Source organism: Sus scrofa, chromosome 1 (genome assembly GCF_054392235.1).
Source record: "Sus scrofa isolate SSC_HxYL_T2T_F1_AM1 chromosome 1, Sscrofa_HxYL_maternal_Yorkshire_Landrace_v2.0, whole genome shotgun sequence".
In the NCBI taxonomy this organism is placed as follows: Eukaryota; Metazoa; Chordata; class Mammalia; order Artiodactyla; family Suidae; genus Sus; species Sus scrofa.
Genome location: NC_139383.1, coordinates 86,867,160 through 86,880,787, shown reverse-complemented (window position 1 = coordinate 86,880,787; position 13,628 = coordinate 86,867,160). Strand labels below are relative to the sequence as shown.

The 13,628-nt window shown below is 36.3% G+C and overlaps 1 protein-coding gene across 7 annotated transcripts in view; it reads right to left on the bottom strand.

Moving 5' to 3' along the window:
* The window catches only part of LCA5 (lebercilin LCA5), a 132,174-nt gene that overhangs the window by 48,051 nt on the left and 70,495 nt on the right, over positions 1 to 13,628 (bottom strand). For all 7 annotated transcript variants that reach the window (XM_084964402.1, XM_003121398.7, XM_084964401.1 and 4 more), the window contains exons 4-7: positions 5,715 to 5,852; positions 4,683 to 4,779; positions 3,857 to 3,999; positions 1,291 to 1,423 (exon numbers count right to left, since the gene is read on the bottom strand). In XM_084964402.1, the coding sequence (XP_084820528.1) occupies positions 1,291 to 1,423; positions 3,857 to 3,999; positions 4,683 to 4,779; positions 5,715 to 5,852 (511 nt within the window). The remainder of the gene's footprint in view (positions 1 to 1,290; positions 1,424 to 3,856; positions 4,000 to 4,682; positions 4,780 to 5,714; positions 5,853 to 13,628) is intronic.

Below are 13,628 nucleotides of genomic sequence, written 5' to 3'. Positions count from 1 at the left end.
AGGTTAAAAATATTAAAATATCTAAGAACACTACTACACATTTAATAACTTCAGTAAATGACATATATTCTGACATCAGGTTGTTCTACACTGACTCCAGGGGTAAAATATCGGTCAAAATGACAAAGTGATAGTCCTCTGCTACTTTATTCCCTTTCCTGTTGTGTTATCAGAACTGACCACATTACCCAATTTTCTATTCTATATTTTAACATATGGAAGCATTTCCCTTTGTGCGTTAGCCAATAGTGATATAAATATGGGTTCTATTTCAACTGCTATATTGTTTTAAATACACACACAATACACACAAATTTAAACAACAATTAGGTCATGATTTTACATTCCATTAACTTTAAGAGGGGAAAAAGTATTCCTCTGGAGATAGCTGATATATAACTAAGAAAACGCATGCAAAGGATTAGAGTGTGGGATCCTTCCCATTTATACCTTTACGACACTTTATCCAAACGGAAATGAACTTCATTTCCAATATCTGAAACTATGTGAGTTGGTTCACTACACTAGCACACTGGTGGATGAATATGTTAAAGATTTATTTTATATACTAAAACCAAAGAAAAATTATAGGAATATATTCAAGGCTTCACAACTCACTAATTTTATTTATTTACTTATTTTTTGTCTTTTTAGGGCTGTACCTGCGGTATATGGAGGTTCCCAGGCTAGGGGTCTAATCAGAGCTATAGCTGCCAGCCTACGCCACAGCCACAACAATGCCAGATCTGAGCCACGTCTGCGACCTACACCACAGCTCATGGCAACACTGGATCCTTAAGCCACTAAGAGAGGCCAGGGATTGAACCTGCAACCTCATGCATGGTTCCTAGTCGGATTTGTTTCCACTGAGCCATGACGGGAACTCCCAATTCATTAATTTTAATGTTTGGGCTCGTCTATAAACTAGAGCGTCTCAAGGTCAAACCAATAAAATAGGGTTGCCTTTCAGTTATCTCTACATCAAGCTTCAGTTAATACACAAGGAATTTTCCCCCTTTCATCTGAGTCCTATTTCATCTGAATTTCCTGAAGGTAAACTTGTCTTTTTCCCCAAACCCCAAATAATAACTGACGCCTTTATTCTTTTTCTTTCCTTAGTAAGTTCATTCAAATGTTTGTGACTCTTGATAGACTCCCCTCACCTGAATCACTCTTTTTGTTCTGTATAATCAATTCACTGTTCAGCTAGAAAATATCAAGGGAATCTAGCCCTTTCATTCCCAAGGAATGCTGACTCATCATCACTCACTTAAACAAATTCTTTCTTACCATCCTCCAGCTTCTCAACCTCCTGTTTCACAATGCGGAGTCCTTGATCTTTAACAAATTTGTCTTCTCTTTCCACAACTGGGTTTAGAATCCCTGCTTCTTCATGATCATTTCCCTTTTGAGATTTCAGATCCTATTACACAATTTTTGAAAAAATGCACGTTCACATGCAGGAAAAGGGGGAAAGCAATTTAAAGAGCAAAGATTTATGCCCCATTAATACCAACTAAGTTAGATATTCAATTTCTTAGCAAGACACAATTACCCACCTTTTGAAATATTTTCAAAAGCACACAGGTTATTGTCTTACTTTAGTTAAAGTTTTTAAAGAGGCATTTGGAAGACATATCAGAACCAATATAATGGAAGCAAAACCATTATGTAAAACTTTGAAGAGACAAGTATCTGAAGCATCCTTGCTTTGTACATTTCACAACAAAATCTGATGAATTAAGTTAACCAGAAAAGGCTATTAATAACCTATTAAAAGCCGAGAGAGACAGTGTTGAACTATAACACCCTCAGTGACAATTGCAGTGAATCTTTTGAGTTTATACTATGTCCAAAGCCTTCAACTAATAAATCTTATATTTAAATCAATTTTTTTAAAAGCTTAAAATTTGTTTCTTATGGTCCCTTTCACATGTGTATGTGTAATTTTCTTAATAAAAGTAAAATTTATCATTAGTGGACTGGTAGAGTCCATTTTCCCCTTTTTCCTTTGAGTTACAGAATCCCTTGAGTTTTAGCAGAGCATAGGGCTGCCCAAATGGAAACCACCTCTGCTAGCCTCCCTTGCAGCTAGACAGACCAGTGGGGTGTGAGTGGAAGTACATATGCAACTTCTGGTCACATTTATAAAAACAAAAGCTGCTTGCTCTCCACTTCCGCATTCCTCCTCCCAGGTGTGGTAAGCCAATTCCAACCACAAAGATGATATTACACTCTTTATGATTGAAGAACGACAAGACAGAGAATGATTAGGGTGACTACTATGGAACAAAGAAGTCTGCCTATCCTGGACTACTGAGTGACCTTCAGTATATTACCAAAGAAAGAAACTTGTATCCTGCTTGAGCTACTGTATTCTGGGTCTCTTTACTTTTTTTTTTTTTTTCTTGTCTGTCTTTTTAGGGCTGCACCCAGGGCATATGGAGGTTCCCAGGCTAGGGGTCCAATTGGAGCTGTAGCCGCCAGCCTACGCCAGGGCCATAGCAACATGGATTCCAAGCCGTGTATGTGACCTACACCACAGTTCACAGCAATGCTGGATCCTTAACCCACTGAGGGAGGCCAGGAATTGAACCTGCATCCTAACAGATGCCAGTCAGGTTCATTAACCACTGAGCCACAAGGGGAACTCCTGGGTCTCTTTTTAATAGCAACAGCCTCTGCTTTAACACAGCTCCCCCATTTGCCAAGACCCCTTAAAGAGTCAGGATTAGTCTTAAGAGCTCTATAAACTCCATGATTAGTTATTTCCACAACCCTAAAGTATAATGCACCCATTTTATAGATTAGGAAACTGAAGCTCCAAGAAGTCACACAAGTCACTAAAATGTCAGAACCATAATTTAACTAAAAAGCAGTGCTAACTCCAGAGCCATATCATTTCTCCCTATATCACACTGCTGCTGCTTCTGATGAAGCTTGTAATACAAAGGGCAATTTTTTTTCTTCTCTTCTAAAATTAAGAATTACATTGCTATTCCACACTTTACCTTTAAAAAAACCAAATTAACATGACCTAGTCTTAATGATACATAAATACAGGAAGAAACACACTTAGCAGACACAGTTAACTTACCCAAATTGGAAACCAAAAATGAAGAAACAAAAAACTAGAGTACAATGGGAAACAATTGAGCCCATCCTTTCTGTTTATACCACAGGAAGAGATCTAAGGATCACTGGGATATTTACAAGGCACAAAAACATGGGATTATATGAAATATACAGAATCCCTCATACTTTATTTTCTTTAGAGTTTCAACTGTAAATACTAAAGATAAAACCCTCTTAGAGGAAAGGACCTTCCAGTACTGAGTCTTTTTAAATGAAGCTCCAACATATCCCCCTGAATTCCACTCTAATTTGAATGTTCTAAAGTCTGATTCCACTGCAATTACTTTGCTCAACATTCAGTTAACCTATAAAATTCTCTTGTAAAGGAGGCCAAAAAAATTCATATAGTCAAATTCTAACAAATCATTTGAAAGCTACTATAACTTGCTATTAAACATTAAAGCAAGAAGGGTTTTTAGAGACTATCTGGTAGGAGATATAAAAGGTAAGAAACTTAGACATTTTTTTCTTCTTCTTCCTCCAATCCAGAAAGTACAACCAACCTTTCTGAAAGCATCTGAAAGATGCAATGTTAACTAAGAGTCAATCCAAAGGAGTTTAATAAAATGCACAGATGTTATCTCTTTCTCTGTAAAAGGTGAGTTGCATATTTATACAGCGACACTAGCTTCATTGCTGAAATTTTTAAAAGTTTGATATTGGGTATTTAGGAATAATTTCAAACCTAGAGTTTAGTACCTCATCATATTGCTAAACTCACCAAAGAAAGACGTTCAGGTTCTTCCCATTTGTTTTCATAACACATAACTGTCTGTGGTGTTAGAGGATATTCCTTCAGCTCCAAGTCTTCACTGGTTTGTACTCCTTTTGTACACTGGTTTGTAATATCACTCTGGCATGCAGCTACCATGAAAATTATAAAAGAATTTTTCTAATCGTATTGAACAGTGCTAAGACATATGGAATTCACCCTCTAACTGAGATAACACACGTTTCTCAGCTCCATGACTACTCACTATTACTGTTTTTACTTCTAGGATTTACTAGCAATTTTTGATTTGAGGACAACTGTGAGGGATAAATTCTATTGAAGTTTTACAAAGTTTATGTTTTTAACTTTTTATATTCCAGAGACGAAGTTATACTTTTGTTTTTTTAAAAAAGCATATGCATAAAAATAATAAAATATTTATGAGTGAAATGAAATTACAGCTGGGATTTGTTTCAAAATACTCTAGAAAAAATGTGGAGAAAAATAGATAAAATTAGTAAAATATTTAACTGTTAAAGATAAGTTATATACATAAATAAAGGTTTATTATATACTATAATCTCTATTTAGGGTATGCTTATGTTTTCACAAAAATTTTAAATATAAGTTATAATAAGAAAAAATTTTTAAATTAGGAAAAACATAATTTTAATGACCTTGGAGGAAAAAACTGAGAAAGTGAAAAGATTTCTGAAAAGTACCTAAAAGGACATTAAAATTTATTTCAATATATTTTTTCTTTTATCTTCCTTCTACTTCAAAATTAATTTATTATTAAAAACAATATGTTTTTCAACAATAAAAACTACTATACCATTTTTTCTTGATGTAAGTTCTTTTTCTTTCTTTGGAGAAGACTTTGGAAGACGATTAGAATAAATGTTTTTAATGTCCAACTCTCTCTCCTTTTCCTGAAAAAAACCCCAATATAATTAAGAATGTAGAGTCTCAATTTAAAATAAAGCAAAATCCCTCACCTTGTCAAGTAGTATTTTTCTCACCAAACTGGAATATATGTAAGTTCGGCTTCCCTTTGTAACTACCAACTACAGAAAGGACGGTCTTTAGGACATTTAGGTTAGGGTAGAACGATGATTTTCCTTAAAAATCCAAAAGGCACTGGCAGTAAAGAAAATCAGAACAAATGAGGCAAAATTCATTCTCTACCCACTCTCACATGACAGGTAGTACTGTCTTCAACTGACTTCTAGGTTTACTCACAGAGGCAAATCATTTAGTTTGCAACTCTCAAATGTGGGCTCCAAATTAACAACAGTGAGGTAAAAATTAGACTACTTTTTCAAACACAAGTGTTCTTGACCATTTTGCAGCTATGGATTTTCTCTGAGAATCTGATTAACAAAATGAAAATTCTATGCAAGTTAATGCATAAACAATTTTGCACAAAATTTCAACCCATCAATGACCTCTGGATAGAATTAAGAACACCAACTTTAACAAAATTAAATAATTTGAAAGCATCTTCTAACAATGTGAAAATGAAGAGCATTATTTGGAACTTCAAAAATCATCAATCATGGTATCATTGAAGGAAGAACAATAGATTATCCAACTGTGCAACTCAGAAAAACTCTAGGTCACATAACTTCCTTCCAGGATTTTATAACTTTCTCCAGTTACGTCATTCCTATTAGTGTATCTAATGTCTCATTTTTGGCTATAAGTGATTATATTAACAAATATTTTCTTTACAAATGTTAAATATTCAAATTTGGTAAATGATATTGTACCAGAGGTCCAAATATAAATAAGTATTTTAAAATGTGACTTTTCATCTAAAATATATTAAAGGGAGAAATGATGCAATTTAAAATAAAGTGCTTACCTTTAATTTGTGATAGAGTTGTTGTAGTTCCTTTTGAAGAACTTTATTTTCATCATAAGCCTCATATGCCCTTTTCCTTTCAGCAAGCAACTGTCGTTGGAAACTGTTAGTACTTAGCTCAAGGTTTCTTGATAGTTCCTATGTATATAAAGATAAAAAATAGTACATAAAAAAATAATTCAGAAAGTTCCCATGTGGTGCAGCAGGTTAAGGATCCAGCATTGCCACAGCTATGGTACAGGTCACAACTGCAGTGCGGGTTTGATCACAGGTGCAGCCAAAAAAAAAAAAAAAAAAAAAAAAAAAAAGAATTCAGTGAACAGTAAAATACTGCATTTAGTGTCCAAATGATATTTTTAGTGGTACTGAACAAGACATACAAATCAGGTTGGGCTTAGTGTTGGTAAGTATAAAATAAAATAGGATGTAGATTTACCTACAGTTCAGTAACATACTTAGCCTATTATTCCTTTGTTTGTTTTTAGCAATGGATTCATAGATAAATTCTTAAGCATCTGCATGAAGAGTCATTTAAGTTGAGAGCAAGAGACAGCCAAAGGATGTGATGAGAAACACTGGGGGAAGTCACTGTCTGGGAAATGGGAATCATTGTATGGGCAAATAGATACTGAGACAGCTATGTAAAATTACACAGCACTATTCAAGGTGCAGAGATTATCATTCCAGTTTTTACTTATTTTGGCTCTAAAGACACAAGTAAGGTCAATGTGAAAGGATGGATGATATTCTAAGCAAACAGACACCAAAAGAAGGTGGGTATAACCATACTTATATGAAATGAAATAGACTTCAAGCCAAAAAGAGTAACAAAAGGCAAAGAGGCTCATTAGATAATGACAAACGGACAATAAATCAATAAGATATAACAGATGCAAACTATTGCACTGGAATGGATGTGCAATGAGATCCCACTGCATAGCACTGGGAACTGTATCTAGTCACTTGTGATGGAGCATAATGAAGGATAATGTGAGAAAAAAGACCGTGTATATATATGTGTGACTAGGTCACTTTGCTGTACAGTAGAAATCTGACAACACTGTAAACCAACTGTAAAGGAAAAAATAAAAATAACTAAAAAAATGAAGATATGTAACAATCATAATACAAAGATATACAACAATCATAATACATACACTTCCCAATACCAAAGCACTAAAACATATTAAGCAAATATTAATAGATCTCAAGGGAGAAATCAACAATATAATAGCAGGGGACTCCAGTTCCACACTATCAGCAATAGAAAGACTGTCCAGATAGAAAATCAACAGGGAAATTTTGGAACCACATTTTAGAACAAATGCACTTAATAGAAATAGAGCAAACACTGCACCCAAGAGCAGCAGGATACACATTCTTGTCAAGTACACTTGGAGCATTCTCCAAGATGGATTATGCTGATGACAAAACAAATCTTAGTAAATTTAAGAAGAGTAAATCATACCAATTTATCTTTTCTGACTACAGTGGTATAAAAAATAGAAATCAACAAGAGGGAAGTGAAAAGATTTATAAACATGTGGAAATTAAACAACACACTTCTAAACAACATTAGGTTAAAAAAGAAATCAAAAGGGAAATTAAAACATTATCTTGCAACAAATAAAAATGGAAACACAACACACAAAATATTGAGGGGGTGCAATAAAAACAAAGTTTAGAGCACTAATGCATATATTAAGAAATAAGAAAGATCTCAAATAAACACCTCAAGAAATTTGAAAGAAAAAAAATAAATTAAGCCCAAAGTTAGCAGAAGGAAGGAAATAATAAAGATCAAAGTGGAAATAAATGAAAAAGAAACCAGGAAAAAAAAAAAAACACAGAAAGAATCAATGAAATTAAGCTGGTTCTTTGAACAGATAAACAAAGGTGACAAACCTTTACTTAGACTAAGGAAAAAAGAGAGAAGACTTAAATAAAATTAGAAATGAAAGAGGAGAGCTTACAGCTGATACTACAGAAACACAAGGAATTATAAGCCATTACAATGAACAATTATATGCCAAAAAATTATATAACCTAGAAGAAATGGATACATTTATAGAAACACACAACCTACCAAGCCTGAATCAAGAAGAAACAGGAAACCTAAACAGATTAAAAATGAGTAAAGAGATTCAATCAGTAATCAAAAATTTCTCAACATGGAAGAGAGGAGATCAATATGTCAAAGTAAGAGAACATGGAGCTCACCTCCCCCCACATACACATCAAAAATACATCTACAGGAGTTCCCGTCATGGCACAGTAGTTAACGAATCCGACTAGGAACCATGAGATTGCGGGTTCAACCTCTGGTTTTGCTCAGTGGGTTAAGGATCCGGCGTTGCTGTGAGCTGTGGTGTAGGTCGCACACGCGGCTCGAATCCCGCTTTGCTGTGGCTCTGGTGTAGGCCAGAGGCTACAGCTCTGATTAGAACCCTAGCCTGGGAACCTCCATATGCCGCAGGAAGCAGCCCTAGAAAAGACAAAAGACAAAACAAAACAAAAGAAAAAAACATCTACAGGTAGAACAATTCTCACTGAAAACTGGAAACAGGATTGTACAACCTAGGCTATGAGGAAGACACATAGGTAATCAGATAGGAATGGAAGAAAGGGGATTGGGCAGGGATTTGTGCTGCTAGGAGGGAACTCGGAGGAAATGAGAAATTGCACAGGTGAACACATGCCTGGAGAGTGAGTAGGTCAAGCCACAGACTGGGTGTCCCAGTCCTGGGGACCTATGTGGAGGAGATAAGCCTCCTTGGCTGCTTGGAGGACCCTGGTGCAGACAAAAAGGCTAGAGAAGCCCAGACTCCAATCATGAGGATCACTGGCAGGGTGGAAAGAGGTCCACTCTAGCAGCTGCTGAGTCTCCCACAATTGCATCACTCAGGGCCCCAGCTCAAGCTGAATGAACACTCCAGCCCTGCTCACCCCATGCAATCATTCAGCAGTGGTTCTAAGATAGCCAGGACCAGGGTAAAGATTCAAACTTTGGGGAAGAGAGACAACCCAGTCCCAGGGCAGAGGCTGGGTAGACTGAAGTAGATATTATCAGCACTTATTTAAGTGACACCAAAGCAGGTCAGATATCTGATAACAGCCATTCCACCACACCTCAACACCCTGACCCCCAAACACAGAGAAACCACACAGGCCACACCCCCCCATGGAACATGGTGGAAGCTGGGAAAAGTAACCAACTCTGAGGGAAAAAAAGGGGTCTTGCCCCTGAAGTAGGGCTGGGAGAAGTCTGCTTTAGTGGCTTCTGGGTTTCCCATGACCATCTCACTGTGAGCCCCAGCCAAAGCCAAGCAAATGCTCTGGCCCTGTTCAGTCCACATCACAGTGCAGCACTGGATCTGAGACAGCCATGACCAGGGAAAAGACTTGACCATGGGTTGCACTTGAAAAGAGCCACAGACACCTACACAAGAAGTACACTGAATCTCTATATGTGAACAGGCCACATTTGCTTCAGCACTCCCCTATTCTGGAGGCAAAGGCCCCGGTTCTGGGAGAGAGAAATACACACACTTAAAGGGAACAGAGGTATTTTAATCTTGACACTCAGGGCTTCTGCTTCAGCAACTTGAAAACAGATCCCACCCCTGACAGGGAGGTGACAGCCACAGAGCAGAAAGGAAGTTCTGTTTTACACCAAGAGTGAGCTCTAGCCACACCACCTCCAGCTGCAACCACTACCAAGGTGAAAGCTGCCAGAATAACTTCAGGAAAGATGTGGCTGGCATCTACATCAAATCCAGCCCTCCTACCAAAGGCACTGTGCAAATGCTGTCTGCACAGGGATGCTCCCAAATAAGAACACTCTTTTATGACCATTATAGGTTAACTGTTTCACCAAAGTTCATAGAAACAGAAAAAAATAAAGTATAAATGAAGAGGCAAAGGAACCACTCTCAATTGAAAGAGCAGGAGAAAAACCCTGAAAAAATAATGAAACCAAAATAAATAACAAAGTAATTCAAAATGTGGTAATAAAAAGGTTAACTGAGTTAGGTAAAAGAATTGATCTAAACACTGAAAATCTTAACAAAGAACTAGAAAATATAAAAAAAGACCCCATCAGAAATGAAGAATTCAACAGGTGAAATAAAAAACACACTAGAATGAATGAATAGCAGACTAAGTGATCCAGAAAACCACAAAACTGACCTGGAAGATATAATAATGGAAATCACCAAATCAGAACAGCAAAAAGAAAAACAAACTTTAAAAGATGAATGTGGAATTCCCATCGTGGCACAGCAGAAACAAATCCAACTAGGAACCATGAGGTTGTGGGTTCTATCCCTGGCCTCCCTCAGTGGGTTAAGGATCCGGCATTGCCGTAAGTTGTGGTGTAGGTCGCAGATGTGGCTCAGATCTGGTGTTGCTGTGGCTCTGGCATAGGCTGGCAGCAACAGCTCCAATTAGACCCCTAGCCTAGGAACCTCCATATGCCAAGGGTGCAGCCATAAAGAGACAAAAGACCAAAAAAAAAAAAAAAAAAAGAATGCAATCTAAGAGATCTCTCCAATAACTTTCAGCATTCCAATATTCACATTATAGGGGTTCCAAAAGGAGAGTGAGAGAGAGAAAAGGATCCAAAAATATATTTGAACAAATTATAGATGAAACTTTCCAAACGAAGGAGGAAATCGACATCCAGACACAGGAAGCACAGAAGGTCCCGAATAAAATGAACTGAAAGATATCAACACCAAGACATATAATTAAAATGGGAGAAGTTAAAGAGAAAATTCTAAAGGCAGCAAGAGAACAACAGTTATACATAAAGGAATCCCCATAATGTTATCAGCCTATTTCTCTGCAGAAACTTTATAATCCAGATGGGAGTGGCATCACATATTTTAAATGCTGAAAGGGAAGAAACTTGCAAGCCAGGATCCTCTGTCCAACAAGGTTATCATTTAGAATAGAAGGAGAGCTAATTTAACTTCTCAGACACACAAAAACTAAAAGAATTTAGTTTTACTAAACCTACCCTAAAGGAAATGTTGAAGGGTCTTCTTTAAATTTAAAAGAAGTAAGAATCTATAGGAAAGGGAAAATCTGAATAGAAAAGGCAAATATATCAGTAAAGATGAATGATCACATAAATAAACCAGTACATAGATTAAAAGATTAAAAAAGTACAAAAGCAACTATGACTAAAATAAAGTTAAGGGATAAGCATGAAGATGTAAAATATGATATTAGAAACATAAAATGGGGTTTATGGAGGTTTAAAATATAGATCTTTTATAATCTGTTTGAACTTCAAATGATTACCACTTTAAAACTAGAAGATATAATTATGGGTCAACATATATGACCCCATGGTTCAAATCTAAAACCTATAACCAATACACAAAACCAAAAACAAAGAAACAAAAGTATACTAAGGAAAACCATCATACATAAGGGTAGAAAAAAAAAAAAAAGAAAGAATGTGAACAGGAAAGAACAACAAAAACAATGATTAAACGAGTAATTAATTGGCAATAAGTACTACCTATTAATAATTACTTTCAATGTCAATTGACTAAATGCTCTGATCAAAAGACATAAGGTTGCTGACTAGATTAAAACAAATAGGACCCTTGAATATACTGCCTCCAAGAGATTCACTTCAGGGAGTTCCCATCATGGCTCAATGGTTAACGAACCTGACTAGTATCCACGAGGATGCAGGTTTGATCCCTGACCTTGCTTAGTGGGTTAAGGATCCGGCGTTGCCGTGAGCTATGGTGTAGGTCACAGACGTGGCTCAAATCCCACACTGCTATGGCTGTGACACAAGCCAGCAGCTACAGCTCCAATTAGACCCCTAGCCTGGGAACCTCCATATGCCAAGGGTGTAGCCCTAAAAAGACCAAAGAAAAAAAAAAGAGAAAGAGAGAGAGACTTACTTTAGTGCTAAAGACAAAATAGACTTTAAAATAGAGACTAAAATGAAAGATAAAGAAGACTACATAAAATGATAAAAAGAAGAATACAAGAAGACTTGTTAACATATACACATCCATAGGAGCACCTAAATATATAAAGCAAATACTAACAGATATAAAGGGAGAAATCAACAATAATATAATAATAGTAGGAGACATTAACACCCCCGCTGACATCAATGGACAGATATTCAAGACAGAAAATCAATAAGGCAACAGGGGCCTTAAATGATATAACAGACCTGTTGGACTTAATTGATACCTACATGAGACGACATGCAGAAAAGCAAAATACACATTCATATAAGTGCACATGGAAAGTTCTCCAGGACAGATCTACAAAGTCACAAAACATGCCTCAACACATTTAAGAGGACAGAAATTTTTTCAACCCCACAGTATGAAACTAGAAATCAACTACATAAAGAAAAGCAGGGAAAGAACAAACATGTGGATATTAAGCAAAGTACTCATAAAATAAACAATGGATCAATGAGGAAATCAGAAAATACCTAAAGATAAATGAAAATGAAAACACAACTATGCATAATCTATGAGATGCTGCAAAAGCAATTCTAACAGGGAAGTTCATAGCAATACAGGCCCTCCTCAACAAATAAGAAAAATCTCAAACAACCTAACCTACTAACTAAAAGTATTAGAAAAAGAACAAAGCCCAAAGTCATAAGGAAGGAAATAATAAAAATCACAGAATAAAAGATATTTTAAAAAACAACAGAAAAGATCAATGAAACTAAGAGCTGGTTTATTTATTTAAAGAAAATTGATAAATTTGAGGCTTTAGCCAGGCTCATGGAAAGACATACCTACTCATGGATCAGAAAAATAAATATTATTAAAACAGCTGTACTACCCAAAGCCATCTACAAATTCAATGCAACCTCCATTAAAATACCAAAACCATTCTTCACAGAAACAGAAGAAACAATCCCAAAATTGTGTACAACCACAAAAGAACACAAATAGAGCAATCCTGAGAAAAAAGAACAAAGTTGGAGAGAGGTAGCACATTTCCTGATTTCAAACTTAACTACAAAGCCAAAATAATAAAACAATATGGCACTGGCACAAAAATAGATACCTAGAGGAGTTCCCATCGTGGCTCAGTGGTTAACGAATCTGACTAGGAACCAGGAGGTTGCAGGTTTGATTCCTGGCCTTGCTCAGTGGGTTAAGGATCTGGCGTTTCCTTGAGTTGTGGTGTAGGTTGCAGATGCAGCTCGAAACCTGCGCTGCTGTGGCTCTGGCGTAGGCTGGCGGCTATGGCTCTGATTCGACCCCTAGCCTGGGAGCCTCCATATGCTGCGGGAGCGGCCCAAGAAATGGCAAAAAAGACAAAAAAAAAAAAAAAAAGAAAGAAAGAAAGAAAGAAAAAAAGATACCTAGACTAAAGGAACAGAATAGAGAGCCCAAAATTAAATCCCAGCATTATCAGTCGACTAATAACTTGACAAGAGAGCCAGAACATGTAATGGGAAAGGATAGTATTTTCAAGAATAGTGCTGGGAAAAGTGGAAAAGACATGCAGAACAATGACACTGGACCCTTACCTCACGCCTTTAACAAAAATTGAATTGAAATGTATCAAAGACTTAAAATATAAGACCTGATACCATAAACCTCCTAGAAGAAAATACAGAGAAGCAGCTCACCGATATTTATCTCCACAATGATTTTTTGGACAGGTCATCAAAAGCACAAACAACAAAAGCAAAAATCAACAAATGGCAATACATAAAATTCAAAAGCTTCTGAAGAGCAAAAGGAACAATTCACAAGTTGAAAAGTCAGCCTCCTGAGAGAAGATTTTTGCAAACCAATTATCAGATAAGAGATCAATATGCCCTCAAAAACCTAAAAATAAAACTACCATATATGATCCAGTAATTCCACTCCTGGGCATCAATCTGTAGAACACCATAATTCA